Source organism: Phialemonium atrogriseum (assembly GCF_030411735.1).
Source record: "Phialemonium atrogriseum strain 8032-3 unplaced genomic scaffold QBC33scaffold_16, whole genome shotgun sequence".
In the NCBI taxonomy this organism is placed as follows: Eukaryota; Fungi; Ascomycota; class Sordariomycetes; order Cephalothecales; family Cephalothecaceae; genus Phialemonium; species Phialemonium atrogriseum.
Window position 1 is genome coordinate 412,868 of NW_026848153.1, and position 26,624 is coordinate 439,491.

At 55.7% G+C, this 26,624-nt stretch overlaps 9 protein-coding genes across 9 annotated transcripts; 6 read left to right on the forward strand and 3 right to left on the reverse strand.

Annotated features, from left to right (window-relative positions):
• Positions 1 to 756: 756 nt before the first annotated feature.
• QBC33DRAFT_542188 (uncharacterized protein) lies at positions 757 to 2,131 on the forward strand. The gene has a single exon (XM_060428239.1). The coding sequence runs from the start codon at positions 1,110 to 1,112 to the stop codon at positions 1,653 to 1,655; it is 546 nt and encodes a 181-aa protein (XP_060282423.1). The 5' UTR covers positions 757 to 1,109; the 3' UTR covers positions 1,656 to 2,131.
• A 961-nt stretch (positions 2,132 to 3,092) lies between these two features.
• On the reverse strand, positions 3,093 to 7,224 carry QBC33DRAFT_542190 (Vps54-domain-containing protein). Its single transcript, XM_060428240.1, has 3 exons — positions 6,771 to 7,224; positions 3,701 to 6,709; positions 3,093 to 3,641 (listed from the first exon to the last, which is right to left on the reverse strand). The coding sequence occupies exons 1-3, from the start codon at positions 6,857 to 6,859 to the stop codon at positions 3,383 to 3,385; spliced, it is 3,357 nt and encodes a 1,118-aa protein (XP_060282424.1). The 5' UTR covers positions 6,860 to 7,224; the 3' UTR covers positions 3,093 to 3,382.
• Positions 7,225 to 7,311: 87 nt separating this feature from the next.
• Positions 7,312 to 10,162, forward strand: QBC33DRAFT_494033 (MCM-domain-containing protein). Its single transcript, XM_060425517.1, has 4 exons — positions 7,312 to 7,616; positions 7,673 to 7,799; positions 7,860 to 9,265; positions 9,328 to 10,162. The coding sequence occupies exons 1-4, from the start codon at positions 7,480 to 7,482 to the stop codon at positions 9,818 to 9,820; spliced, it is 2,163 nt and encodes a 720-aa protein (XP_060282425.1). The 5' UTR covers positions 7,312 to 7,479; the 3' UTR covers positions 9,821 to 10,162.
• QBC33DRAFT_542194 (uncharacterized protein) lies at positions 9,761 to 12,232 on the reverse strand. The gene is made up of 4 exons (XM_060428241.1): positions 12,140 to 12,232; positions 11,591 to 12,080; positions 10,351 to 11,537; positions 9,761 to 10,284 (listed from the first exon to the last, which is right to left on the reverse strand). Exons 2-4 carry the CDS (start codon positions 12,018 to 12,020, stop codon positions 10,192 to 10,194), a joined length of 1,710 nt encoding a protein of 569 aa, XP_060282426.1. The 5' UTR covers positions 12,021 to 12,080; positions 12,140 to 12,232; the 3' UTR covers positions 9,761 to 10,191.
• Positions 12,233 to 12,374: 142 nt separating this feature from the next.
• QBC33DRAFT_542196 (NPCC-domain-containing protein) lies at positions 12,375 to 13,837 on the forward strand. Its single transcript, XM_060428242.1, has 2 exons — positions 12,375 to 12,908; positions 12,965 to 13,837. Exons 1-2 carry the CDS (start codon positions 12,670 to 12,672, stop codon positions 13,524 to 13,526), a joined length of 801 nt encoding a protein of 266 aa, XP_060282427.1. The 5' UTR covers positions 12,375 to 12,669; the 3' UTR covers positions 13,527 to 13,837.
• Positions 13,838 to 14,130: 293 nt separating this feature from the next.
• QBC33DRAFT_453441 (high-temperature-induced dauer-formation protein-domain-containing protein) lies at positions 14,131 to 16,935 on the forward strand (the record flags this gene model as incomplete). Its single annotated transcript, XM_060424684.1, has 4 exons — positions 14,131 to 14,226; positions 14,280 to 15,593; positions 15,647 to 15,890; positions 15,953 to 16,935. The coding sequence occupies 4 exons, from the start codon at positions 14,131 to 14,133 to the stop codon at positions 16,933 to 16,935; spliced, it is 2,637 nt and encodes an 878-aa protein (XP_060282428.1).
• A 495-nt stretch (positions 16,936 to 17,430) lies between these two features.
• On the forward strand, positions 17,431 to 19,567 carry QBC33DRAFT_589246 (Alpha/Beta hydrolase protein). The gene is made up of 3 exons (XM_060431575.1): positions 17,431 to 17,662; positions 17,743 to 17,873; positions 17,942 to 19,567. Exons 1-3 carry the CDS (start codon positions 17,606 to 17,608, stop codon positions 19,539 to 19,541), a joined length of 1,788 nt encoding a protein of 595 aa, XP_060282429.1. The 5' UTR covers positions 17,431 to 17,605; the 3' UTR covers positions 19,542 to 19,567.
• A 202-nt stretch (positions 19,568 to 19,769) lies between these two features.
• QBC33DRAFT_542204 (putative signal peptidase) lies at positions 19,770 to 21,252 on the forward strand. The gene is made up of 3 exons (XM_060428243.1): positions 19,770 to 20,206; positions 20,389 to 20,673; positions 20,793 to 21,252. The coding sequence occupies exons 1-3, from the start codon at positions 20,064 to 20,066 to the stop codon at positions 21,025 to 21,027; spliced, it is 663 nt and encodes a 220-aa protein (XP_060282430.1). The 5' UTR covers positions 19,770 to 20,063; the 3' UTR covers positions 21,028 to 21,252.
• QBC33DRAFT_542205 (uncharacterized protein) lies at positions 21,230 to 26,432 on the reverse strand. Its single transcript, XM_060428244.1, has 4 exons — positions 26,056 to 26,432; positions 25,901 to 25,994; positions 25,526 to 25,832; positions 21,230 to 25,474 (listed from the first exon to the last, which is right to left on the reverse strand). Exons 1-4 carry the CDS (start codon positions 26,058 to 26,060, stop codon positions 21,567 to 21,569), a joined length of 4,314 nt encoding a protein of 1,437 aa, XP_060282431.1. The 5' UTR covers positions 26,061 to 26,432; the 3' UTR covers positions 21,230 to 21,566.
• Positions 26,433 to 26,624: the final 192 nt, after the last annotated feature.

Below are 26,624 nucleotides of genomic sequence, written 5' to 3' on the forward strand. Positions count from 1 at the left end.
AGCTGCTGTTCTCAGTCGGCACATCTTCCTTACCTCCCTTCACGTGTGCGTATCTCTGGGCCACGGTCGTTCTCCCTGCGCTACCCCCACCAGCCTTTTCTTGCCATTCTTTTTTGTCAGTACTGAAGGGGTAGCTCAAATTTCTCAACCTGCCGTTCCCTCATGATATTTCCGTAAAATCGTTTCCAGGCGGATATTTCTGTTCGAGAGTTCCAATGTGATCTCTCTGCCGTGGTGCTTGGCCTTGCTGGCATCGATCGGGATTGATCCGCCTGTTAGGGCTCGACACATGTGGGCCGCTGTCAGGTACCAGACACACCCGCAGCCTTCCAGCCAATGGCGCAGCAAAGGTGCCTGAAAAAGCCGATTGCACTTAAAATGGCTGAAATCTAGACTATTCTTGATTGCCGGGATCCCTGTTAGCCCAGGAACTAGCGAGGGAACAGGCTGCGCGGGCTTCTGCCGGACTTGTTTCCGCGTACACATAGTAAGCCCCTCAACACTGCGCCAGGAGCTGGTTGGCACGTACCCGAGCCACACGACTGAGAATCCGCGACTCAGTTGGTCGGTTGGACACTGGTGAGGGTACTTTCGAGTACTTCTTTGTCTTCAGCTGGCTTTGTCGTCGACTCCTTGATCCTGGAACCAACTCCTGGGCTGCCCGACCCACCACCATCACCACCACTACAGTGCAGTGTGCTGTGTCCTATGTAGGGTATATAAGAGCTGGGCTGAAGCCCGACATCCCTCCTCCTGCCCACCTTTTCTATCCCCCCCTATCCAACGCCCCCTACTCTCCTTTTAGGCCCATACACGTTCTTTACAAACAACTACTCGCTCCCTAGACGGACGGACAATACTGGACCCTGGCGGCTCGTCTTTAAACTTCAAGGCAACCCAATTCTATCCTTCTATTCTCCACTGTCAACCCTTATACTCCACTGTCAACACGACAACCTGCTTGTAACAGTCGTACAACTCTCCTTCGAGAAGCTCAGCTCAGCTCATCAGGCACCGGTACCAACATTCATTAAGGTCGCAAGTACAACAACAACAACAACAACACCACTACCACCACCACCAACGACAACAACAACAACACCATCAACATGCAATTCTTCAAGCTCGCATCCCTCCTTACCGCGGCTGCTTTGGCTGCGGCCAATAGCGTCACCTTCCAGTCCCTGGACAACATCGGCCGCACTATTTATTTCACTCCCAACGCCGGTCTCGCTCAGATCTCCCCTGTCAAGGTCCCAGGCGGCGCCTCTCTGCAGGTTACCTTCCCTCAGGGCTGGATCGGCAACTTCTACTCCGTCTCTGACGGTGCCTCAAACGTCCCCGGCATGCTCGGTGAAGTAGCCTTCAACGGCTGGAACGGCATCACCTTCTTCGATGTCTCTGCTATTGTCAACCCCAACGACCACTCCGGTGTCAAGCAGCTGTGGCCTGCAGGCGGCGCCAGTCCCGTCTCTGGCTGTGAAGTCTTCCCCTGCAACAACGCGTACTACCTTGCGGATGATGTCCAGACCAAGACGACCACGGAAACCGACCTCATCTGCACGCTTGGCAATGGCAACTCCCGGCGTAGCGTTGAGGAGGTCGAGACTCCCAGCTTCAAGCGCGATTTCGTCGTCGGCCGGTGGGCGAACTAGACCTACTTTCTTCTTTCTACCTCGCTGGGACAACGAGCACGACAACGAGATCCAACGAGATCCATGACGCGCAGGGCGCGGTAACGACCATGTTACGACCCTTTTAGACGGGAAAAAAGGACCATGTCGGGATACCCCCAGCTTTCTATTCGGGAACTACGGACAGCAGCATCGGCCAGCGGCATCCATTGGCCTCTCTCTGGTGCGAAATTCAAAGTTCAAGGGGGCGGGGTTTTTGGTGTGGTCATTCGTTAGAGAGACATGAAATGGGACGGAGGAACGGCGACTTCGGCTTACCGGAGCATTTGGGGATTTTTTGGGACATGAAAAATGATTCTTGACAGTCGCTGGCTGATAGCCTTGCAGAACATTTACCACTTCATCTTCTCTTGTACATATTCTAGGGTCTATCAGGCTTATTTTTTCCTTATTGGTGCAATCCAAGGACAATATAGACTCGTATTTTCTCCAGCACATTTTTTGTCGGTGTCTTAATATGCCTCTTTCCCATGACTCCTCGGCACGTACCAGGTTGGTCATTCTAAAGACGGTCGGATTATTATATCCAGTAGGCAGCACCCGGTTGCTGTCCTCCAGATGTCCCTAATATCCCACCAATAACAACCCCATTTAACAACCGATAGGGCTTCGCCCGAGCACGAGATCGATGATGGTATATTTTCGGTAAGTTCGCAGCCGAATATAATAGATAGTAGGCAGTAATAAAACAACACGGGCCATACCGTGTCTGTTTCTGTCAGCACGTGGTGTCTCAATAGGCTAAAGGGGACGTCGTCGACCAGGCGATGATCGGTCGAACCCCTTCCCCCCCGAGGGTCGTCTTTCCCCCACGGGGTTCTCCGGTTTAGAGCACGACAGCAACGCCAGGCAAGCCACCCATCTGTTTCGAAACCCCAAGTTTTGTTTTTCTTCGGGTTCTCGTTTCGTTTCGCTTCGTCCTCGCGAGCTGCACCGACCCGTCGCATGGACCGGGCATGCATCCCCTCCCGCTTCCCACGATCGGGTCGGGATCTGTTCCTTACAAGCTGTCTCTCTTCCCCCCCCTTTTTTTCTAGTTCCTTGGCCAGATTTCGCCCGCGCCCCGCCCCTTACTTGCCCTGATTTCGTTTTTGTTCTCGAAGAAAATCTCGGAGCAATGGAAGGAAGGATCGGCACAACGGCAAGGGATGGGCAAGGAATGAACATCTAGTTAGGTGCCCTGAAAAAAAAAGTTGGTTTGTTGTTCCCCCCCCCCCCCCCACCCCGGTTGATAGCAGGGCTCCCGATAAGGGGCGCTGCCTACCGGGCTGACATCAGCTGGAGGGCATTCACTGTATCAATTCATGCCGGGGTGTTGGTTATCGAGCGACCTGGAATGACAGCCCGTCTTCCAGATTGAGGGTTTAACCGCACGTGGTGGGCTCAATATCATGAAAATCATGATGAAATGAGGGTATTTCTGAATATTATAAACAGTGGAGTACCTAATTACTGCAGGCCTCAGCGACTCTCTTCTTGGTGTGCTCGGGGCCCTAGTCCCCGGACACACACCAGCGAAAAGCTGCCGGACAATCGCTTGCTCAGGAGCAATGACAGCCCCCCCTCCCGGTCGAGTACTAGCCTGGTACCAAGTTATACACGAAGAGGGTGTACAGCATGATGTCTATATCTCCCGAATGCACAGCTCTCAAGACCCCTTTCCCAGTTCTACACACCACACCCCCCATCTAAGCAGCCGTGTCTTCTGTGGCACCCGCCGTCCCGTTGTTGGCATCCGTCACAGTCGCGTCACTACTGGCTTCGCTCGACTGTTTCCCCTCTCCATCGGCTGTCGCTGCTGCCGCGGGCGCAGGCGTAGGCGCGGCAGCAGTCTTGACCTCCTTGACCTCCTTGGACTTAATGATATTCGTGAGATGCTCGCCGGCATCCTCAAACCCGTCGATCTTTCCCAGTCGCGACTCGAAGAACTCAACGTCACGCAGCATGCTATAATATCGGATTAGTCGGCTTACTAACATGACATCTCGAGCAAACAAGTAACATACCTGTCCCGGCCGGCTTCGGTGGGAGCCTCGAGACTTCTCAAGGTGCCACCGAACGTGTCCTTGTAGCTTTCGAATACGGGCACCATGATCAGATGGACGGTGCTCTCGGGCAGATGCTTGGTCAGGTTTCGATGCAACATGGTTGTCTCCTTCGTCAGCGTCTCCATGTATTCGTTGACCGCCGTGTCACTGTCAGTGCTGTCCCAATCGACAGCCTTCATCTTCTTGGAGCCGACCAAGGCCCGCCCGCTCATGATCTCGACTAGTTTGTCGTAGATGCTGTTCTGATGCTCCTGGTAGAGCCTCCTGACCTTGTCAAACTCCCCCATAAGGGATGAGACCGCCGTGCCAGAGCCACAGTGGCGGCGGACAAATTCGCGGACGTGGGGGATGATGGTGGCGATGAAGGCGAGGGCCTGCGAGGCCAGTGCGAGGTGCTTGGTGGTGATGTTCTTGAGGCCTGCAGAGCGAGTCGCCCCGGCCCCGAGAATCAGCTGGGTACAGCGTGAGTTGAAGAGGTGAAGGTAGGATATGAGCGAAGTCGAAACATCCGAGGTCATGGTCATGGACTGCAGCCCGACGATCAGATGCAAGAAATGTGCCATGCCATTCATGCAGAGGATGGCCGAATTGGGCAGCAGGAAGCTCTCCGACTCGATCACTGCGCTCCGCGTTTTTGCCTTTGCCATGCCGTTGGCCTGGCCGGTCTCGTCGGTTCCATTGGTGTTCTCGTCCGTGTCGGAATATGGTACCCAAATCCTGGTCCCTTCCGTCCACGTTGTTGCGTCCTTCGTGCTGCTTTCTAGGATCTGGTCTAGCAGTTCTTTCTCATTATCCCCAAAGTCCTTGACATTCCACTGATCTGAGTCCATCCCCTGAGCAAGCTGCTTTTTCGCGGCATCTCCATGTTGCTGGACAAATTCCTTGATGTGGCCATTAACCACCGTCTTCAGCGTTGTCCCACTCCGACCAGAGATAGCCTCGCACTCGTTTGCAAAGTGAAGGTTGAGGGTGAAGTACCGAAGAAACCAGATCAAAGCTGAGTGGGTGCTTTGGTGAGAGCGCACTCGGAGAAGTTTAACTATCTTGTCTTGTGCAATGTCAACTGCCTGGCCAAGAAGGTTGGAAAGATCAAGGGTCTTGTGGATCTCTTCCTGGGCCTCCAACCCATCCAAGGATGGATGTCGGCCGGTAGGGCTGAGCGAGGGGGATCTGATAGCTGGTGGTGATCTCATCCCAGAAGGTGATGAGGGGACGCCTCCTAACGAGCTTGCAACATCGAGCAAGACCTTAGCTTGGGTTGAGAGCCTCCGTAAAGTCTCGGTGACTCCAATGTAGATCTTCATTAGGAGCTCTTCTGCGTCTTCTGGCTCTAGGGCTCGGAGGTTCCTCGCCAATATCGAGGATTTGTCCTGTTGGGACCGTTGCCGTCCCCCGGTCATGGTAGAAGAAGACATCATCGACTCATTGTCGTCGTCGTTTGAGCTGGGTAAAGGGCGCCTAATGATGCTCCTAATATGGCGCAAGGCAGCTTCCCGGTATGCACTTGTCGCAGCAGTGAGATGCTTTGCGCGTTGCAAACCAACCAAGGTCTGTGGAAGATCGGAACGGAGCTCCTCGACCGAGGACATGTAAGACGGGAATACCGATGGTTCACGAGTATGACCCCCTCGAGCACGCAGTGAAGCGCTGTTCCAACGCATGAGTACCTCTTGGGTTGACACATTCTCTGTGTGACGTCGAATATCGCCCATCAGGACCTCCACAAATTTGGCTTCGTATGCTCTGCCAATGCGAACCCTCAACATATCTAGATCGCTGCTGATGCCCTGCAGTGCTGTCGCCCCCCTTAGGTCTCTTAATTGCATTGTTGTGCGAGCATCATGTGACGCATCTCTTTCTCCAGCAATAAGTTTTTCTAGTGAGTCAATGCTGTCGAGTGCTTTGTCGGTCTCCCCGGCGTCGACGAGGGCTTCGCAGGCTGCAACCGAGTCGACAATGTCTCGGAGCTGCAGAACCGCATCATGCAGCTGCCGCATATTCTCCCTCCGTCGGCGTTGTTGCACAATATTCAAGCCACCGGTGGCAATCTCCTCATCGAGAGCTTCGAGTTCTTTCCGCAACGCCTTGATCCTCTCCACCGAGTCTGCCACCTCCGAATGAAGCTCTCTCAGGGAACCGAGTGCGGTAAAGAAGGTGGTCGATGCTGTTGAGATGGATTGTATGAGATGCATTTCGATGGTGTCCATGTACCATGAGAGCTTCTCCTGTAAGATGGCATTGGTGGCAAGTGCCTTTCGGGGCGCAGTTGCGTGGCCATTAGCAGCAGCCTTCTCGTCTAGAGTCCCGGGTGCAGGCCGAACCACTTCAGACCGCTCGCTCACAACATCAAAAGTCCGTGGGTTCTCAAGGTGGAAGTCCTCTTCGAAGTAGACGTTAGGAATCGTAGATAACGGCGGCGGACCATGTGCTGGAGCTCTCCTATTGAGACCTGAACCGCGCCGACTCGGGCCTGGGGTTTCGATTGATGTTATGGAGCTGATAGACGCAGTTGATGCCTTCCTTATCGAGCCAGGGCGATTTCCCGGCTTCAAATGGCCGTCATCAACCACATCAGAAGCGTCGTCTGGTTTGCTATTCCGCCGACTTGATGCGCCTGTACCTTCATCTTCACTCTCTTTGATCCTTCGCAATTGCTCATACAACGCTCCAACCTGGGAGAGGTAGGGCCTGAATTCTTCTACGTCGATCTGGGGTATATTGGTAAGAACCACTGGTGGGATGTCTCGTGCAGTCGGAGGTTTATGCGCGCTTGAAGCTGGAGCTGATGTGTGCGGAAGGAAACCGGTTCGGACTATTGGGGGTTGGAGGAGAGTCGATATGGCATTCTGGCCCGATTCGAAGACGACGTGGGTCGACAAGGTATCTAAGGATCCACCTATTGACTGGATAGAGCTTGCTGTCGATCCTCGCCGGTGTGTCGGGCGATGTGGACTTTGAGATGCTCTCCTGGGAAGAAAGTCAGCAGGGAGGTTAAGAGGACCATGTCCATGGCTTTGGCGCATCGTACCTGTGGAAAGGGAAATCCCCGCGTGGCCCGACCGGAGTTGTTGGAGAGAGGCTATCGACAGACTTGCGAGCGCCAGGGTTGGAGAACATTTTGTCCTGCAAAGACTCTCCAGCCTTGAATACGTTTCCGGGCTGGGCGAGTACACATCGAGGCGAGGCTCGAAGCTCGAAGCTGAAGCTAGCAGACCATGGGACGGAGTACGGAGTGACGGCGGATGGGCAGGCTATCGCGGGAGCATAGCTAAGACGTGGCTTAGCAAAGAACCCTTGTTTATCGAGGACAATGGATCAGATTTCGAGTATCAGTTCAGACGTTGAATATCCAATTGCTAAATGACGAATCTCTTCTCAAAGCCACGAATCCTAGGAGATGCCAACCTCTCTTACCACTGGCCAGCCACGCTCAAGCCTCAAGGGGCCGCATTCAGCTGGCAATGACCAACCCCGAGGTTTAACCGGAAGAGCTGCATAGCTTTCACGTGATACTGAGCGCCCTTACCACATTGGGCAAGGCTCTCAATTTGGCGTCGCGGCGCGCTGCAACCACTTTAACCTTTGACGCGCCCTCGACGCGTCTTTAGCTCTCAACCTCCTTTTTGATGCGCCCCTCCTTGACAAGCGTCCCGCCCAGAATCTTTCCCTCACGCTCTGTTTTTGACTTCTTGCTTCATTCCCAGTTGTGACTCGACACTGCTACTCTCTCCTTCGCAATGGATCGCCAATCGGTGTTTTCCACTCATCTTTATAACCCAACCTTTGCCCAGACCGAGGACACAAATCTCCAGGTCCAGGCCCAGTTGGAAGCGTTTATTCTTGATTTCAGACTGGACAATGCCTTCATCTACAGGTAGCGCTCTACCCCCCCGAAACACTCTTATGGCGGATAACTGATACCGGCCGAAGAGACCAGCTGCGCGAGAATGCGCTTCTCAAGAAGTTCTACTGCGATGTCAACATCGGCGACCTCATCAAGTTCAACGAAGAGCTGGCACATCGCCTGACGAACGAACCCGCAGAAATCATTCCTCTAGTACGCAGGACCTAGAAGATTGCCTTTCTCCCTTCCTCTCAATACTAACGCCATTGCCAGTTCGAAGGTGCCTTGAAGAGATGCACGCACAGAATCGTCTTCCCCCACGAAACGAAAGTCGACCTTCCCGACCACCAACTTCTTTTGCACTCGAGTGCCGAAGATGTATCGATTAGGAACTTGGACTCCTTGACCATCTCTCGGCTGGTCAGAGTGCCGGGAATCGTCATCGGCGCCTCCGTCATGTCGTCAAAGGCCACGGACCTGCAGATCCAGTGCCGGAATTGCGGCCACCAGCAGCATATGCACGTTTCTGGCGGATTTTCAGGAGTATCACTCCCGAGGCTGTGTGGCAGAATACGAGTACAAAATGACCCGACTGCAAAATGTCCGCTCGACCCTTACTTCGTCATGCATGAGAAGTCGGCGTTTGTAGACCAGCAGATCATCAAGCTCCAAGAGGCGCCCGACCAAGTCCCCGTCGGAGAGCTTCCAAGGCACGTGCTCATCTCTGCGGACCGCTACCTTACGAACCGCGTGGTGCCAGGATCCAGATGCACTGTCATGGGGATTTTCTCCATCTACCAAAACAAGGGCTCCAAGAACTCGACTTCTAGTGCCGTGGCCATTAGAACACCTTATCTGCGTGCCGTGGGGATCCGGACTGATATCGATCAGACTGCGAAAGGCCAGGCCATCTTCTCCGAAGAGGAGGAGCAGGAGTTCCTTGAGCTCAGCAGGCGTCCTGACCTCTACAGTGTCATGGCCGACTGCATCGCGCCATCCATCTACGGGAACAGAGACATCAAGAAGGCGATATTATGTCTCTTGCTTGGTGGGTCGAAAAAGATCCTCCCGGATGGCATGAGGCTTCGAGGAGATATCAACGTCCTGATGCTCGGAGACCCTGGTACCGCCAAGTCTCAACTGCTGAAGTTCGTCGAAAAGGCTGCGCCGATTGCCATCTATACCTCTGGCAAGGGCTCATCGGCGGCTGGTTTGACAGCCTCAGTCCAGCGGGACCATTCGACACGGGAGTTCTATCTCGAAGGGGGTGCTATGGTCCTTGCCGACGGCGGTGTTGTCTGTATCGACGAGTTCGACAAGATGCGGGATGAGGACCGTGTTGCCATCCACGAAGCCATGGAACAGCAGACTATCTCTATTGCAAAGGCCGGCATCACCACGATTCTCAACGCGAGAACCTCGGTTCTTGCGGCGGCCAATCCCATCTTTGGCCGTTACGATGATATGAAGACCCCCGGCGAGAATATCGACTTCCAGACCACAATCCTGTCACGTTTCGACATGATCTTTATTGTCAAGGACGGGCATGATCGGGCCAAAGATGAGCGGATGGCCAAGCACGTCATGGGCATCCACATGGGTGGACGTGGCGTAGAGGAGCAGGTAGAGTCGGAGATCCCGGTAGAGAAGATGAGACGATACTTTAGCTACTGCAAGTCGTAAGTTTTCTCTCTCCAAACACACATCCAGTAGCACCCCTGGTTCCTAACAACTCCCACAGCCGATGCGCCCCACGTCTCAGCGAAGCCGCGGCGGAGAAGCTCTCGTCGCACTTTGTGTCCATCCGCAAGCAGGTGCACGCGTCCGAGATTGAGGCCAACGCGCGGTCGTCGATCCCCATCACGGTGCGCCAGCTCGAGGCCATTGTGCGCATCACCGAATCCCTGGCGAAGCTGACGCTGTCGCCGGTGGCCAACGAGCACCACGTTGACGAGGCCATCCGGCTCTTCCTCTGCTCGACCATGGACGCCGTCAACCAGGGCAGCAACCAGGGCGGCCGCGAGCTCAACGAGGAGGTCGGCCGCGTCGAGTCGGAGCTCCGCCGCCGCCTGCCCATCGGCTGGAGCACCAGCCTCGCCACGCTGCGCCGCGAGCTCGTCGAGGGCAAGGGATTCAGCGAGCAGGCGCTCAACAGGGCGCTGATGATCCTGCAGAGGAGGGACACCATCATGTTCAGGAACCAGGGGGCCCAGGTGTACAGGAATGGTGCATGAGTTATTGGACGAACCGGGACTGGAACTGGGACTTGGAAGAAAGGGGGGTTAACTAATTACTACGGGTTTGCTGCCGGCGTTGGGGGTTTCCGATGATGGGGTGATTTGACGATATGAGGCAAGGCAGAGACATGCGCAAAATGAAGGCAATTGTATGTACACGGCAGGGAATCACTGTCAAGAATTCATTATAGTGGATGAATAGGTTTTCAGATTTGCGACTTTGCGAAATGGGGTACTTGGGTAATCTATAAACACGAGTAGATGGGTGCAAGACTCTTGTCATCGAAGCCAATTACGGGAAACGATAAGACTCGGGAGACTGCAATAAATTCATAAGAGTCATCAAATTCTGCGCACCCAAAGCCCAACTAAACGCATGCCAGGGTGTTGTCGTCGCGAATGACGCCCACCACTCCCAAGGCAGCCTCGTTGCCCGCCACGCATGGACCCCTGACGATGATCTAGATGTGGAGATTGATTAGCAAGCGCATAGGCAACACAAACGCCACACTGGATTCAAAACATACCTCGCCCCGGTTCTCTTGATCCGTCGTCTTATGCTCTGCCGTGTCTCTCAGGAGGACCTCAGTGCTCGACAGAGGCGGTCCGAAGTGGGAGCGCTTGTCTTCAAAAACTCGGTAGTCGTAGAAGCCAGTCTGAGTGACAGCGCCAGCCACCTTCGGGGCGGTCAGGGCGTAGATCAGGCGGGCACCGGTGTAGATGCGCAGATCCGAGAGGACGGCCGATGGTAGCGGCTCCGAGCCTGCTCCTGCTCTGTCGGCCGTGAAGACGACGCGCAGCTTGCCCGGTGTTGTGCCGACGGACGGCCGAAGGCTGTCGTTGTATTTCGTCAGAAGCGACACCGCAGGCATCACGTTGCCCTGGGTCAGGCTGTTTGTCTGTAGCCGGTGGATGTTGCGGGCGACGAAGGACGAGGTTGAGCGACTGGCTTCCGCGTGGGTCTTCAGGAGCTGGGACGGCGTGGCGACAATGACGGTTGGCGCAATCCCTCTCGTAGCGACAGTAAGGTCAGGGGCCTTGTTAGCCACTGAATTGAAGGCGACGGATGCGTTGCAGTGCAACGCCCCAAGAGTGAGCACGAGCGTGTACGTCCGGGTCAGTGAGTCGGCAGGGAGGAACAAGTCCGATGGTCCCATTCTCTGGGCAGTCGGGATGGCGAAGAGCTGTGCCGCAACACCGGAGACCAAGTTCGCGGCTGTGAATCGGACCATTTCTTCCATCGCGCCAGGCTTGGCTTCCCAGAAGATGGTCACGTCCCGCGGCTCCTTCTGACCCTCAACCGGGGGCAACTCCGTCGCAGCGGATTGCCCTGGCTCATTAACGATATCTTGCCAGGTGGAGACATTAACACTGCCTCCCATGCCCTGCGGCACCTCGTTCCAGTCCATGTGGTTGCTGCCTTCGTCCACAACCCAGACCAGCTGGCGAAGAGCCGGGTAGGACTTCACAACGCTATCGAACGGGAAAGACCCTGGCACTGCAACGACGGTATCGGCAGCTGACCTTCTGAGCATCGAGATGACGGCGTCGTCGGGTTGGTCAAATGGAATCAATATGGCCGTCAGGTTATAGAAGCTACATGCGAAGAGCGTAGCGATGAATTCCACCGAGTTTGGAAGGTAGATGGCGACGCGATTCCCACCCTGGTCGAGGATATGCTGTCCAATCAAGTTGATCTGGCGAGTGATGGCGTCTACAGGACTGTCAGCAAATTCGCATCATCGGTACGTCTGTAGAGAAACTCACCAAGGCTATGCTCGGTGACGTTCTCGGTGCCCAGCACCGTGAATATCCGGCCAGTGGCACCCTTTGAAGGTCCGTCTTCTTGCACGCCGTTGACAGCTTGTCGCCAGATATCCCGCAGATCGCCATCTCGGCCCTTTGCCCACTTAGAGGCACCGGGGTCCTTTACGTTGAGGCCAGCATTGAGTTCCATGCCGTGGGGGGCCGAATGAGATCGGTATACTGCTGACTCCCCCTCCTGACGGACCCTTGAAGCATCGGCCTGTCGGGCGAGAAGCATCGGGTGCGTATCAGGATCGCGCCGGGTTGCGATTGAGTACGTCAGTAGGCCTAGGAACAGCGTGACGAGCAGGCTCGAGTAAGCGTTCCATTGCCCAAAAATCCCGATGATGTTCTCGTCGAGCCTGAGCATCACGTTATCGAAGAAGCCCATCTTGGTGGCAGCCGTTGAATCGCGCGGTGGGATGCCGTCCAAACAGTCACTCTAAGAATGCTGCTCAGAGCTAACGGTGAGTGTGTGGTGGGCATAGTCTTCCAGAGTGAGATGCTTACCTGCGCGGATAATGAACGACGACTGAAGCTCAATATGTAGGCTTGTTGCTCTTTAGCGATCGTTTGTGTTCTTATCGTTTGGTGGCAGGGGGGTTGGGGCGTCGACCTGCCCGCCGCCTGCGTCACGTCAGGCGCTTAGGCCACCCAGCCACCCAGTTGGCGCCAAGGCCGTCGCCTGGCAAAACTTCGTGTTACCTAAGCTCCATTGTTGACTCTGGTTTATAATCCTGGCTCCAACAACACTTAACAACAACGACGACAGCGACAACGACCGAGAGAAGCATCTTGCTTTCGGCCACAACGGCCACCATTTCGGATGTACTAACATAAGCAGGGAATCTTCTATTTCTTCTTCCTCTTCTTCGTTTTCATCGGGCGCTCTACCTACTAGTAGCACCACACCAGCAGTTCTGCTGGCTGCTGGCTGCTGATTGCCCATCTATCGAGGATCGAGCCAACGAAGTCAATTCTCTCAAGGGTCTTTCCACGGCGACAGAATTATCGCCCAATTTCTCGTTCTATTCGTTGCGATGCCACCATCTAAACTCGCCATGGCACCGGCGAAGCACACCACTCCCGTCAAGCGAGCACCAGTTGTGACGGACAGCCCTGGCAACTGGAAACACCCTCGACTAGCAGAGATCACCAGGCGACAAGGCAGAACAGTCTTCTCGGAAAAGAATGTCAAGACTATCGCCTACAATTTCGCAACTCTGACTCTTCTCTGGGTGTTGGGCCTGGTAGTCAAACTGAATGTGCCGTCCGGGCTGTGAGTATAGCGGAGCACACACATGTCTAAGATTCCTGTTCTAATGGCGCGCTTAGGTTGAATGCGTCATTGAAAGCATACATTTCTTGGGGTTATATGTTGCTTCAAGCCATCCCCCTTGTCAACATCGCCCTTGCGCTGCTGCCGCTCGCCCGCCGACAGGACGACCTATCCGACATCCCACTCACGCCGGCCCAGAGGAAGCTCCTGGGGCTCCCGCCGAACTCAGCACCGCCAACGCCAAACTCGGCCTACAGCACGCCACCTCGATACTCTAGAACGCCATCCCTGGCAGGGTCGGCGGCCAGTAACAAGAGCTACAACAGCTCTCCTCTGTCTGGCAATGGAAGTCCCGCATCGGAAAGACGGCATGGTGGCTCGCCCTATTCACCTGCCAGTCCGTTATTGCAGAAGGCAGTAACTGGTGGCATGGGCGGAGCTAGGAGACCTTCGTTCGGATCCGCCAGCCCACTTGGCGCAAGTACGGCAGCAAGCCTGTTCGGCGACAGCCCCGGTACACCAAGCCCCGCTGGAGGCAAGAGGTCCAGTGTTGGCCTCAACAATAAGTGGCTGTACGAGAAAGGGAGGAGGACATCAAGCAGCGCATTCTTGCATTGACCGGAGGGGTCAAGTTGGAGATGATGGCAGGGGTAATTGACTTTTGATACCTTATGATGCTATGCGAAGTGAAGATTTTAATGGACAAGACATGTATGAAATGGCATGGCTGGGAGCATTTTAGATGGAAGCTCCGGCTCGAGGGAACCAGAGTGGAGTTGTCTTGGCCTACATTTACCGTAAGTGTTGGCTTGAGCAAATACTGGTGTCCCAGGGATCAGGGCGTCTGAGAGACCGCAGGGTTCAAGATGCGAAGGGCCGTTCAATGGGCCAGATCCCACCAACAATGTACGTATTTTCCGTGGCTAGCCAAAAAATACTGTTCTGCATTTACTACAATGTTAGCATAACATGTAATCTGTAGAGTAGGTAGGTAGGTACGAGATCACAAGTGCGGGTGAAGTGCATATGTGGCCCAAGCGTTTTATGCCAGTTACTGTTACGTAGGTCTCTTGGTAGTGTGAGAGAGAGAGACCGTCCCTCGGCTCCACCCAAACTACCTTACAACAAACCTCTGGCTGTTATCCTACCCTCTTTCTGGCCAGCCTCACCCCTAACCAGCGTATAACCAGCCTGGAAAGACATGTGCTAGTGAGTAGCAGCCATGGGTGCAAGTGATTCGAAGCTTGTCTTCAAGAAAGGCATCTTCAGACTATCTGAAGAGAGGCACATTCCCGCAGACGAAAGCTACTGGACTTCGGTGAGTTGTCCCGTGTCTTTGGCTCCGCCACAAGTGCTAATGAAGCATGGAAGTTTTGGGAACTACCAGAGTCTTCTGAAGACATCTTCAGTCTCTTTACCCCAGCAGATATTCGGCGGACTCGCGACAATGCCCTGGAAAACCTGGAAACATTAGTCCTCGCCGTGACGTCCCGGCTGTTCATCCTTCGCCATCACCCCTCTTTCCCCGACCCTGAGCTCGCCCCCGAGCGGGATGCGCTGAACTGCGTTCGAGTTCTTACTCGGATCCTCCCCTACATCTACGAGAAGGAGTCACTGCAGCCATGGGAAGAGCGGTTCTTCTGGGGCGCGCGGAGGAAACGCACCAGGAAGTCATCTATCACCCCCGAAGTCTTCTTCGACGAGGCCCAAGAGGCGCAAGACGTCCAACAGAAAACAACAACCGATGAATTTGAAGATGCCAAACCGTTGGCCGAGGAGCTCATAGACACCCTCATTGATCTCCTCTTCTTCTCCGACCTGACTGTCCCAAAGCAGCCGCCTGGCAAGCCCAAGGTCAGCTATGCGATATGGCAAAGCGGCATCGGATGCAACACCGCGGTCCCGACAACAAAGGAGTACGAGAGCAACCGGTGCGAGATCATCCGCCTGCTCTTGACGCTGGCCAGCCAGAGCATGTACACATCCCCGAGCATCCTCCCACAACGGGGCATCAAGGCCCTCACCTACATCTGCACATGTCCAGATAAGCAGGTCGTCCTCTCACTCCTCTGCTCGCTATTAAATACGACTCTCAAATACAACCCAGCGAGTTGGAGGGTGCCATACAATACCCTCGTCTTCAAGGATCCAAAAGAGATCTTGACCACGTATACCCTCCAGTTCCTGTTGGTCATCCTTCTGTACCCTATACCGGAGCAAAACGGAGAACCTCCGCAGAAGAACTACTACCGCCACTTCTTTGGGCGGTTGCATCGACCGCAAGACTTCCAGTTCATGGTCGACGGCATGACAAGGACCTTGAACCAACCACTGCACGTCAATGCCTCGTATATTCCTGGCACGCAGTCATTCGTCAAGTTCGCTCCCGAGATTCTCATGTTGTTTTGGGAGGTCACGCAGTGCAATAAACGCTTCCGGTCCTTCATCATAGACACGGAGAGGGCTCACGATTTCGTCATACTCCTTCTGTTCTACGCCCTCGAGTATAAGGGCGATGCGTCGAAGCAAGGGGTTGTGAGGATGTGCGCCTTCCTCTTGCAGACACTGAGCGTCGAGAAGAACTTTGGGGTGAACCTGAACAAGAAATTCAAAGCCCAGGATACCCTTCCGCCAGCTATCAGGATTGTAGGATTTCGAGGCTCCTATGCTGATTTCCTGATACATGTGAGCGTCTACCGCCAGAGGGAACGTGGATGTGGTTGCTGACAACGTACTAGTCGATATACAATCTCATCACGACCAGCCAGGGGAAGCTTACTGCCATATACCCCGCCCTATTGGCCGTCATCAACAACATCGCTGCCTATTTGGAAGGGTTGAGTGCGCAAACTTGCTCCAAGATCATGCAGCTTTTCAACTCTATGTCTTCGCCGTCCTTCTTATTGGCCAATGAAACCAATCACGATCTTCTGCGGTCGCTCCTTGAATCCATGAACTCGATTGTTGAGCATCAGTATAAGAGTAAGTCATTGTCGACCGCCCCTCCCGAATGCATCCATCTCAGCGCCCTGACATTGTCCCAGAAAATCCCGAGTTTGTTTATGCGATCCTTAGGAATCGAAAACGATTCGAAGCCTTGCGCTCTTTCACCCTGGAAAGCGGGCAAGAAGAGATCGAGAAGCGCAACCGACGGAGGAAGGAGTCCGGCAGGCCCTTGGATCCTCTCGAACCTACATCTACTCGCAGCTCAGTAGAGAGCCTCCGAAGCACTACCGCGCCTCAGCCAATGACGCCAACTCTGAGCGATGTTCCTGAAGAGGATGGGACTTTTGCCATTGGAGACGAGGAGGACGACAGCGATGACGAAGAACGGCCGACGCCAGCGGCATCCAGCCCGAACGAAAACCCGTCTCGGGCTTCTTCGGTCGCGTCACAAGTAGAGGACGATGTCCCACGGCAACTCCGTGGGATGTCGGAGAAGGCTAGGGGCAAGATGCCAGCGGGTGCGAACAGCTTCTCGCGCCAGAACAGCACGACAAGCCTGGGCAGCAATTCCGCTGCGGGCCAGTCGCACATGGGAGCCTTTGAGCCGACGGCACAGTGGATCGATAGCTGGCTTCCGGAGCTGCCTCTCCATACCATCTTGACGCTGATTCAGCAGCTCACCGCCCTTATCCCGCGTCAGGCTATTGCATCCGATGCTCCCCACTCGGAAATGCTGAGCAAGATCCAAGAGGTGCGCCTTGTAGGGGTTGAGCCATCGCCCATTCGCGTACACTCGTTCGAGTGGTCGCCTCTAGCCCTTGGATGGTACGAGTCTCTCATCTGGAGCTTCATCTTCAGCAGCGAGATGCAGGTAGCAAAGGGCACAATCGGCATCTGGAACGCCACGGCGATCAAGCTCTTCCGCGTGCAGGAGACCGCGCCCGAGGGCCCTACCTTGACCTCGCCGCGGGGAGCGGTGGATGCGGTCGGGAGCAATATCGTCTCCAGAATCGGGTCTATCAACCTTAGAGGTGCACCGGCTCCCGCTAGTGGGGGGGATACGCCTTCTAGACCCGGCTGAGCCGCCCGCCTTATCACTTGGAGGTTTTAGCAATGGGCAAATCACGACATTTCGAGGGGACGGACACATTTGTGGAATTAGTATATCAGCGAAGTATAACAGGTGCTTGGCGCGAAAGGCGTTTGATCTATCATGGGGAGACCTCTAAAGGGTAACCTTGCAACAGCCCACTTATACAAGTCAGTGCATGGGGTCGCTCTGGATGTAGCAAATAAGCAGTAGTCATCAGAGAGCCGGAGATTTGCAATATACACCAGCCCTTGTATATAATACCCCGGGAATCCGCCTTCAAGGTTTGATTGCACGCCACCTGTTTCATCGTAGAACCCTGGCCCGGCCTATTGTCACACCCCCCGACTCCTCGCCAACCGGAGTCTTTCCCACCTTGGGTTCAGCCGAAACCCGGAACCCCGGGAGGACAGAAGGGCACACCCAGGCGCAAACGTAGGCGATAATTGGTAATAGTGAAGGGGACAGCAGCAAGGCCTGTCGTTTGACAACCGCATCCTTCTTCCTTCCAGTTTCGCCAACCCCTTACTCATATCATCACCTTTTCCATCTCTTTGTCTCGTCACAACTTCCATTATATTCCCGTTGGCGTCTTGGCTCGCCGGTTCAGTATTGTGTCGGCCCGGCTGCGTCTGTCAGACAGGGCATGTAAGTCGGCGCAATGGCGGATGCCGGTGATCACGCAGACAGGAACGAGATAAAGCCGTACAGAATACATGTGAGTAGTGCAGATCATCAGCTCGGTCCACCCACCTGTATCCGTACTTTTACAATGTAGGTAGCTGACTTGCGATCCAGGTATCCACAAAGTACCTCGAACTCACCAAGCGGAAGCTAGAGCTCACTCGTCTTCCTCACGAGGGGTCTACGCACAAGCCCGAGGACTGGTGGGAGCCCAAACCGCAGGTCGAGCGGCTCATCGACTTCTGGTTCGTTCCGACGCCCCTTGACTGATCTTGTGGAGGGGTGTGTAGTCTGATAGTTAGTTGCGCCGCAGGCTTGATAAGTACTCTTGGCGGGATCAGGAGCGGATCCTCAACGACTCCCTGCCCCAGTTTCGCACGGCCATTGCCCTTCCGTCGTTGGAGTCTCCGCTGAGGATTCACTTCATCCACATACGCTCACCTCATGCGAACGCCATCCCGCTGCTCCTGATACCCCCATTCCCCTTCACAAACCTATCCCTGAGTCATGTCGCAAAGGCGTTTACGAGCCCGGAGGACGGCAGCGCAAGCCACCAACGCTTCCACCTCGTCATCCCCTCCCTCCCGGGCCTCGGCTTCAGCGACCCGCTCCCCTACAACGCGCCCGCCATATCCACCGCCGCCGACCTCCTCGACGCGCTGATGGCCCGCCTCTCGTACCCGAGCTACCTCGTCACCAACACCGGCGCCGCGTCCCCGTCCCCGGCGGGCATAGACGGGAGGCTGATCGATAGCCTCGCGACCCGGCACGCCGCCACCTGCCTCGGCGCCCACCTCATCTCGCCGCCCCTCGCCCCGCCCAGGCCGCGCGACGCCCCCTGGGAGTGGGCAAAGTGGTCTGTCGCCAACTTCTTCCACGCGGGGATCCTCGGCTACAGCGACGACGACTTCGCGGCCCTGCGGCGCGCGTACATGTCATCACCATCACCATCATCCCCGACTCCGACGTCCGCGAGCAGCGCCTCAAGACAACCGGCCCGACCGTCGGCCGGCCCGGGCGGGTTGGCGTCGGGCCTGGGCCTGGGCCTGCTGCTGCGCGACCCCAACGCCCTGGCGTACGCGCTCTGCGACTCGCCAACGGGCCTGCTGGTGTGCGTGATGCTGGGCCTGCGGGCGCTGGGGGCGAGCCCGAGCCAGCGGCGCGGAAGCTTCTCCCGCGAGCAGGTCGTCACCCTCGCCGAGCTGGCGTGGCTGCCGGGGCCCGAGTACGCGATGCGGTTCTGGGCGCGGTGCGAGGCGGGGCGGGGCGACGACGACGGGGCGGAGGAGGAGGCGGCGGGGAAGGGCAGGGGGAGGGGTAAGAGAGTTGCGTCAGATTCCAGGCCGAGGGTGGCTATAACTGTCTTCTTGGGAGGGGAGGATGTGGATGAGGCGGGGGGTGGTGGGGGACTTACTGGCGCGGAGGGTGATGATGACGAGGTTGACGTCCTCCCGGAGCTTAAGCAGGGCGAGGACGCCAGGGAGAGGTACGTCTTCCCGACATGGGGCAACGCGCGTTACGACGTGGTCTACACGCAACGGGTGAAGGGGAGGCCGGGACTGCTGGCCTGGGAACGGCCCGAGGTGATCGCCGCGGGGGTCGCGGGCCTGGCCAAGGAGGTTCTCAGGTTAGACAAGAGGCTCGAACCTGCCGTGTCGGAGACGCATACTGTGCCGCTTCAGCGCGTCGTTGTCCAGGCTGAGAATACCGGCAAGGATCAGGGCCCTCTGACGAAAGGGAAGGACTTGGCACGCCAGCAAGTGGAAGGGCCGGCCGAATCCTCGAGGCGGCGGTCCGTGACACGCCCGGAGGACTCTGGCAAGGGGAAGGGAAAGGAAGTAGAACCCCCCCGGCGCACCCTCGCCGAAAGGCAAGGTCCGGACGCCTTGCCCGTTTTGACTTCCCCCGTTTGAGTCGCCATGTTTGGAGCACCTATGGGGTTGGTCGGATACTCCGGGTCGACAGCTAGACTGCTCTGCTTGACATGGCGCGTCTTCTTATCTTAACTATTATCTGATGATACCACGAATATACAACCGTGTAATCTGTACAGTTTTTGAACACGGGAAGCTGCAAGGGGCACCCGTGACTTAGATGACGGGAGATCGACATGTGAATCAACCTTGGCCTAAAAAGCTATAGTGGGTCTATTCTCCGCGACTAGTAAATGCATAATAATCGATTGATGCATATCAACGTGTCCTCACTCGCGCTTGAACCATGTCGCATCTACAGCAGCTATCAACGACCAAGCATAACGACGAACTCTCAAAACGATATGAGGCGGTACAGTTGAGCGACGTCGCAAAAGATTTCTCCTCAGAAAGAGTCAGGGATACAACAAGTCAACCGATTCCCTGGGGTTGCCTTGCACCGAACATCTTGGCCCAGTCCAACGAACCTCCCGATTGTTCCTCTTCCACTAGACCACCACCATGCATTCATCTCTAGTTAGAGTACAGAATGCGTTCGGATTCTTCACGACCGTAGCCTTCGTCGTCGCGGCATTCATAGCGACGTCGGACTTCTTTGCGCCGCGGATACCGAGCGGAACGCTAAAGACCACGAATCTCCAGGTGTGAGTACAACCCTCTCCAGCGACTCCCTCACAGCAACAGGCATATCACCTAGAACACGCCGGACGACCGTTCCAGCCAACCTGCGACCCCTTCCAACCTTTCCCGCTCGAAGCCGCACGGACGAAAAGAACCTCCAAGCAAAGTAGAGCAAGCCAGACCGCTAACCCCAACCCGATGGCAGGATCCGCGGTCGGCCGCACATGTACAGCACCAAGAAGGAGGAGTACGCGGTGATGAAGTTCAACATGGAAGCGGATCTGTCGACCCTATTCAACTGGAACACGAAATCCGTCTTCGTCTACGTGACCGCCGAGTGGCCAGCCGGCCCCGCGAACGAGACCGACAGCGCCGTCATCTGGGACAGCATCATCACGAGCCCGAGCTCCGACCACCTCGCCAACATCGGCCCCGCGACCCTCAAGAAGCTGCGCAAGAGCGCCAAGGGGAAGAGCATTGATCCTAGCCGGTGAGTTTTTGATGCTCTTTTCCGTATATACACACACACACACACCCAGCCGGCACTCTGTCCAAATCGGTACACAAAAAAACCCCCAAGCGTTGCTAACCCAATCCCCCCGAACACAGAGGCAAGCTCTCCCTCAAGAACCAGCGCCCAAAATACCAGATCGTCCATCCGTCAGGCAAGATCGCCAAGACGGAGGACCTCGTCCTCAGGCTGCACTACAACGTCCAGCCGTGGGTCGGGGTCCTGACATGGGACCTCGAGTCGGACCTCGGCCTGTGGAAGAAGGTCAAGGGCGGCGTGAGCAAGAGGTTCGCCCTACCCGCCGTGAAGCAGAAGGACGCCGGGAAGAAGTAGCCCTGCGATAGAGCCGAGCCAGGGGAGGGCATAAGGGCCGAGGGGGGGCTATGCTTTTTGGATTTTCTTCTTGTTTTTGGGTCCGGTCGATCGACAAGTTGGGCGTTTCGAGGGAGGGATGGCAGAGCCGGGCAAATGGAATGATTACCTAGGTCGCCAGAAAAAGAAATAAAATTACATACTATCACTGCATACGTCGGGGTTTCTTGGCGAGAATGCTATCTTTGTTTTCCTGTTGTAGACTGTGACTACCTGGAGTGCTCCTATATAGGTACCATCTGGACCATCATGGAAGCTAACTAGCTACCTAGCAAATCCACGGAACCTGCCTATGAAGGTAGTCCTGCTTTGGTCCTGACAAGATATGGACCTAACCCATCCTCCCACCTACTTACCTACCTACCTACCTATAGTATCCGACCGTATCATAGTTTGACGCTCCTGTTGGACTCACAGAAGGGTGCAGCAGTAGCGCGCAGCAAAATAATATGGTTCCGCAGCCTTTCCAGCCAGCCAGCCATCCTAGTCCGCCCTCATCCCTAATTCTGGGCAGTTGGATCCTGCGGCTGGGGAGAATTGTTGTCGCCGCCTCGGGCGCCTCTCCCGCGCCCGCGGAATTCCCCCCGGGCACGACCGCGCCCGCGACCCCTGCCACCACCCCCGCGCGCGTCCAGGTTGGTGGGGGGCGGGACGGCGTTGTATAATCCTTGCGGCGCAGCCTGCTGGAAGTTGCCCGCGCCATCATCGACCATCCCCGCTCCCGGGGCGGCAAAGCCTCCTCCACGCCCTCCCCGGTTTCCCCGGAAAGCAGCCCTTCCTCGACCTCTCTGGCCGTTGAGGTCGTGACGCGGCCCGTTGGGGAAGCCGGCGCCATGCTGCATCTGATCATGTTGCGCCTGTTGCGGAGAGGGCCGGTACACCAGGTGGCTGGGGAGCAGGTTCAAGCTCCCTCGCTGAGCCTGTGAGGCGCCGCCGCGACCCCTGCCCCGGCCGCCCCCGTCCAGCGCGCCACGCCAACCGCCACGCAATGGAGCAGGGGCCGGTGCGTCGCGGTATTGCTTGCCGTTGGGGGTATGATAGCCGCCGTGGCTTGTCAGGGTGGTCAGTGAAGGAGCTATGGGCTGTCGTGCCATTGTAGCCTTGGACCCCGCCACGACCTGCCTAGTCGTGATGTTCAAGACGGTGGTTGACGGAACTGTCTGGCCCCTGAAGCTCGGGCAACGCTGGCTAAGCGTGGTGCCGCTCATGAACGTGATATCGAATACGACATCTAGAAGCTTAGCAGTAGCCGTGCGGCTAATGCCGACCACGGTTCCTCGAACTGCGATCGGCACTTTGCCGGACGCAGCAACGTAGACAACCCGATCGCCCAGGCTGAATCGCTGGTTGCCGAGCCGATGTTCTGCATCGGCAGGCCGCATAAGGGCATTGCGTGGCACGCCCTTCATCTTCTTAGACGCCTGGGGCAGCTGGCTCAGCTGCAGCTGGTCTGCGGCCTCGGAGAGCTGCATGACCACATCCGAGTCGAGTTGTTCGGCATCAAGAGGCACCCTCTCCAACTCGCTTGTCTTCAGGGTCTTCAGCCATGCGCCGATCTCCTTGACCCTGGCTGACGCAACAGCCGCGTCTGGCCAGAGATCTGTCTCCCTGACCTCGTTACCTGAAGGATTTCTCTTCACAGCGGCGAAGAAGTCGGGGAATCTAGTCATATAGTCGACCAGCATGCGGATGGCTGCCGGGCTAAACTCCCAGCCGGTCGAGGACTTACGGGAGTAGCCCAGAACCTTCTGTTTCTTTCCCTCAAATTTCAAATTGAGACCCAGGTTCACCCTAAGATCCCCCAGGGTCGAGATGAAGAACGACGAGGTTATCTTGCTGAGAGCGAGCGGGTGCAGGTCCAATTGCTTGGCCACCATATATGACGGGGTGTAATGATTGGCCCTCGCGGCCCTTGCTATGATCGACGGGGCAAAATCGGGCTCACGCTCCTTGAGGGCAGAGAGCCAGATCTCCAACTTCTTGTCCGCATATCCGATGACTTCCAACGGCCGACCGTAGTTGTATTCCCCGAGGAAGAATGCATGCGAGCCGACGGGGAATTCTTCGCTTAGTGGCAACGCTGCCTGCTCCAGGAAGCGTTCGTCCTCGTTCACGACCTCGTCGACGATGATCTGGGAGGCGTAGTCGGTTTCCATGCCCGGAATATCTCCGTACTCCTTGATCGTTGCCCCTTCGTCCGTCTTCATCAACCCGCGAAGCATGTCGACGTGGACCATCGACTCAACCCGACTGATAAGGATACCTAAGCGCTTGCTGTAGAAATTCTCAATCTTCCCTGCCTTCTTGGACCAGTCCTCGATCTCTCTCGGTGTGTGGTGTCTCTGGATAATCTGGTTGGAGCCGTCGTCCGACAGGACATAGTCGAAGAGCTCGTCCGACACTCGAGCCACCTTGGCTTCCTGTAAGAAAGGATAGCCGACGAAGCAGCGCTGGCCCAGCTTGACTTTAGCGGACTCGACGCTGGTACGGATCTCCGAGTCGGATACCGTGACAACCATGCTCTCATTGCGGCTGTCCTGCTGGAAGACGTTGACGCCGTGGAATCCCAGAGTAGCAGTGTAAGGGAGGGTGGCTAGAGTGGGGAAGCCCGCCAGCGCGGAAACATTGAGCAGGGCTCCGTCCGTGAGTCCGACACGGTAGTCCAACCCCTCGACCACGGGGAGATCGAAGATGTTCTCCACGCAGTGGCAGTGGGGGATGTCGGGGAAGACGTCAATAAGAGAGGTGGGGTAGATGAAATCTACGCCCTTGGAGTAAGTGAACTTCAAGGGGACTCCAAAGTCGTTCCTCGCTTTCTCTTCGTCAGAGAGCAATTCGTTCTTCGGGGCCATGGCATCCAAAAGACGCTTCTCCTCGATGAAGGGGATCTTGACGACAGCCTCCCACTCCATCTTCTTGCCATTCATATCTAGCTCGAAATCTCTCGGGTAGAAGTCGATGATTGGCGACTTGGGATCCGTCATGAGTTCCCAATAGACCGTAGGGACGATACTCTTGCTCCGGTCTGGCAACACACCCATGAGCTGCTCGAATGGCCTAAAGGGCTGCCCGAGGCGGAAGTTTAGATCCGCATTCAGGCCCTTGGTGACGTCTGATATCATCGGCGAGTAATGATAGCGGTAATACCACGGCCACGATGCGATACCACGATAGTAGTAGTAGAGCACCCACTGGAGACCTTGGACGTAGTTCTCCGCCAGGTTCCGGAGCTCGTCCTCCTTATTGTCATCGGTCCAGTCATCAAACTTCTGAGAGTAATACTCGTCCTTCCACTCTTGGAATTTCTGCTTGTATTTGGCTTCCATCTCTGTTTGTGCGTCCGCAGCTGTGAGGTCGATGACCTGGGCGTTGTCGTATTTTCGAACGACCCGAAGCACAGCCGCCTGTGCCTCCTCATCTTCGTCGTCGGCATCGACGGCATCGCCTGGCGTCTGAGGGAAAGCCAAGATAAAGTGCCGGTTCCCTTCATCGTCCTCCTTCGTGGACCACTCGACACGGATGGCTTCGGCAAGTTCCTGGGCAAATCTCCGATCCTCCGCCTTGAGCTCTGTCCCAAGGTCTAGAGCCTGTGGCGCACGGTTGCTCAGGAATTTTCGGATCTTCTGTTTCCAGAGAGCCTTTTGAGACGAGGTCACAACAAGCTTGCCCTTAGTCCTCGCCCTGACCTTCTCTGTTTCGCTCTGTTCCAGCATCCTCTTCCCTCGGAGCCAGCTCGCGTCCTCATTCTCATGCTCGAAGAAACGGGTTTCTTCTTTAGAAAGCTCCTCCAAAAGCAGTCCGAGCCTCTTGAGGTTGACTGTTCCGCCTTCGTTGAGGTAGCCATCGCACCGCGGAAGGACCTTCTTGTAAATCCTGAACATGGTCGCCAACGCGCCTTCGTTGATATGCAGATGGGGGAGATTCGGGAGGAAATCGTTGCCAACGAAGAATGCCATCAAGATGAAGTCGTCAATGACCTTTTCCATATCGAATGAGAAGCTCATCACACCATCCTGCTTCAGCTCCTGAAACTCCAGCTCCAGATACTCCCGCACAATACACAGGTGCAACAGGTAGAAGTTTTGATGCTCGAGTTCTTTGGACTTTGACTTTGACTGACGACCGAATGTGACCTCTTCTCTAAGTAGGCAGAAGTGCGGGTCGTGGCTGAGGAGCCCCAGCATGATGAGATCGGCATCGAGCCCGTATAGGCAGTGTCGGACGTTGGGGTTGTAGTCGGATTGGGCCCTGGCATTCCGAATATACTCCATGATCTTGTGTTCTCCTTCTCCGGGAACTTCGTGACCGGAGAGGACTATCTCGGGTTGTTGCCATTCCTTGTCCTCCGAGACCTTCTTGTTGATGAAGTACCTCAGCTGAACGGACAGCTTGGCCATGAATCCGGTGCCTGGCTAGGTTAGTGGAGAGGATGGATCGCAGTGGGCCGGAGGTGACTCACCCGGAGTAATGCAGTTGCTGTCAAACGGCTCCTCCTTCGGAAGCTCTTTGCCTTCCCGAATAGCCTTTTCTCTTGCCTTCTCGACGTCCAGGGCTGTCCGGAACCGGCGCGCGCGTTGCTGGTTCATCTTTGCTCGCGGGGCGACGCCATCTATGGCCATGAAGAATAGCTTTTTCGGTTTGATCTTGCCGAAGAGGTGTTCGATATAATTGAATATCGCAATGAACATCTCCTCCTCGGTCAAGCGGAACTGGATATCGCCAGAATCTTTGTGCGTGCAGTTGTGAATGATGCCATTCATGTCCAACTGCCATCGGTTAGCGGGGGGTTTGCAAGGTCACAAGGCCGACTGCGTTGATCAGGGAGGTAGCGCACGTAGAGGCAGTCAAACTCGGGGATACGATTCTCAGCAATGAGCTGTGAAATGGCAGGATATCGCTCAGAGAGCCATCTGAAGAACTTGGGAACACTTGCGGGCAAATCAGTTAGCAACCAAAATAGCCTCATGGACAGTTAAATCGACGACGGACCCCATGTTGACAAACGCTTCCTAATAATTCAATCGGGTAGGTATTATGGATTTTCTCGTGCCTGTCAGTCGCGCGGGGGCATTTGCGGCAGAAGAGTGATGCGAAAAAGTAAAGAGTTAAGGGCAAAGCGTTGCTCTACCGTCTTCTCATCAGGGAAGGCTGTGTGTGGTTGGGAATGTGACGAAGGAATTCACGAGCAGGAAACTGCGCGGCTCGAGATATGCTGCCGTTGAGAGGCAGTAGAACGTATAGATGACAGAAACTTGAAGTCTATGAGACCTTCTAGACCCAAATCAAGGATACTATAGAAAACTATGATCCTGATGGGATGGGAGACGATGCGATCGGAGAGACCTTGATAAATACTGGGTCTCAAGGCACGGGCAGTTTCTATGTTTAAAACATGCGGCTGCAATCCGCCTCGCCCCCAGGTGCTCTTTGCCCCACACTAACCGCTTCTAGTATGGTCGCCATTCTTGGTCCGTGCAACGCTTGCAGCTTGACATCTGCCAACGCCTACCGCCTTTTATTCCCACTTAACGCGACGAGAGTCGCGCTTAGCCGCAGAG